The 990-nt window shown below is 45.1% G+C and overlaps 1 protein-coding gene across 1 annotated transcript; it reads right to left on the reverse strand.

Moving 5' to 3' along the window:
* Nucleotides 1-990, reverse strand: LOC139466597 (adenosine receptor A1-like). The gene has a single exon (XM_071248190.1). The coding sequence runs from the start codon at nucleotides 988-990 to the stop codon at nucleotides 1-3; it is 990 nt and encodes a 329-aa protein (XP_071104291.1).

Raw genomic sequence — 990 nt, forward strand, 5'->3', positions numbered from 1 at the left:
CTACAAAACAGATTCTTGTGTTCGCTCGGTTAGCGATGGTGGTGGTGTCGACTCTTTCCTATCATTGCAAGCACAAAAGAGAGACACAAGGTGCTGTCGGAACACCTTTGATGTGAATCCATAGACGAAAGGGTTGACTATACAGTTGATGAAGGGCAACATGAGTATCACATCCCTCACATGGTGAACTGATTGCGAGTAATGAGAATGATTGGTGGTTTGTAGTGTATATATAGCAAGCGCCAACCTCGGAGCAACACTCAGGAGGAATATCATGGTCAGCGTGAAGAACATGGCGGTGGGGTTGGAAAGCTTCGTGTGACCTTGACCTGACACAGAGTACCTTGACATTTGACGTTTGTGAGCTGCTATGTGCTTTCCAATTAATGAATACAGCACAACGAGAGTAACAACGACAGCACTCATGGCAAGTAACATCCACGTTATGTAGATATGAGTGAACAGATAGGTTTCCGCAAAGCCACAGTAAGGAATGCTTGTCCCACAAGGGAGAGTTGCATTTGCCCGCGTTACTCGAAGCAGAAACGCATGCGGAGAACATGACACAGCAGAAAACAGGACACACCCGAGGAGTATCTTCTTGGCCATAGATGCATTAACCTGTGATTGATGAACTCTACACATTTTCCTGTATCTTTGAACAGCAATGGTCACGTAAAACAGGCCCGTGTTGGTAACGAAGAACAGTTGCCCAACAGAAAACCATTGGCAGAAAAATTCTGTTTGGGGGAAAATTTTGAATAACACAAGTGCTGGCAACAGACATAAAGTGCTAACGAGATTGAGAATAGCAAGGATCTTGATGAAGAAGCTGATGATATGGATGTTGATCCTCTTGGTGTAGATGTAGAGGATGAGGCAGTTCCCTGGGATCCCTACAACCACCACCAGCACACAGAGGAAGACGATGGAAGGATGAACCCGGATGAATTTGACAAGTGCCGTTTCTGTACAATTTAAACTAGGCAT

The sequence above is a fragment of the Haliotis cracherodii genome, unplaced genomic scaffold (assembly GCF_022045235.1).
Source record: "Haliotis cracherodii isolate W230 unplaced genomic scaffold, xgHalCrac1.p SCAF_1, whole genome shotgun sequence".
Lineage (NCBI taxonomy): Eukaryota > Metazoa > Mollusca > Gastropoda > Lepetellida > Haliotidae > Haliotis > Haliotis cracherodii.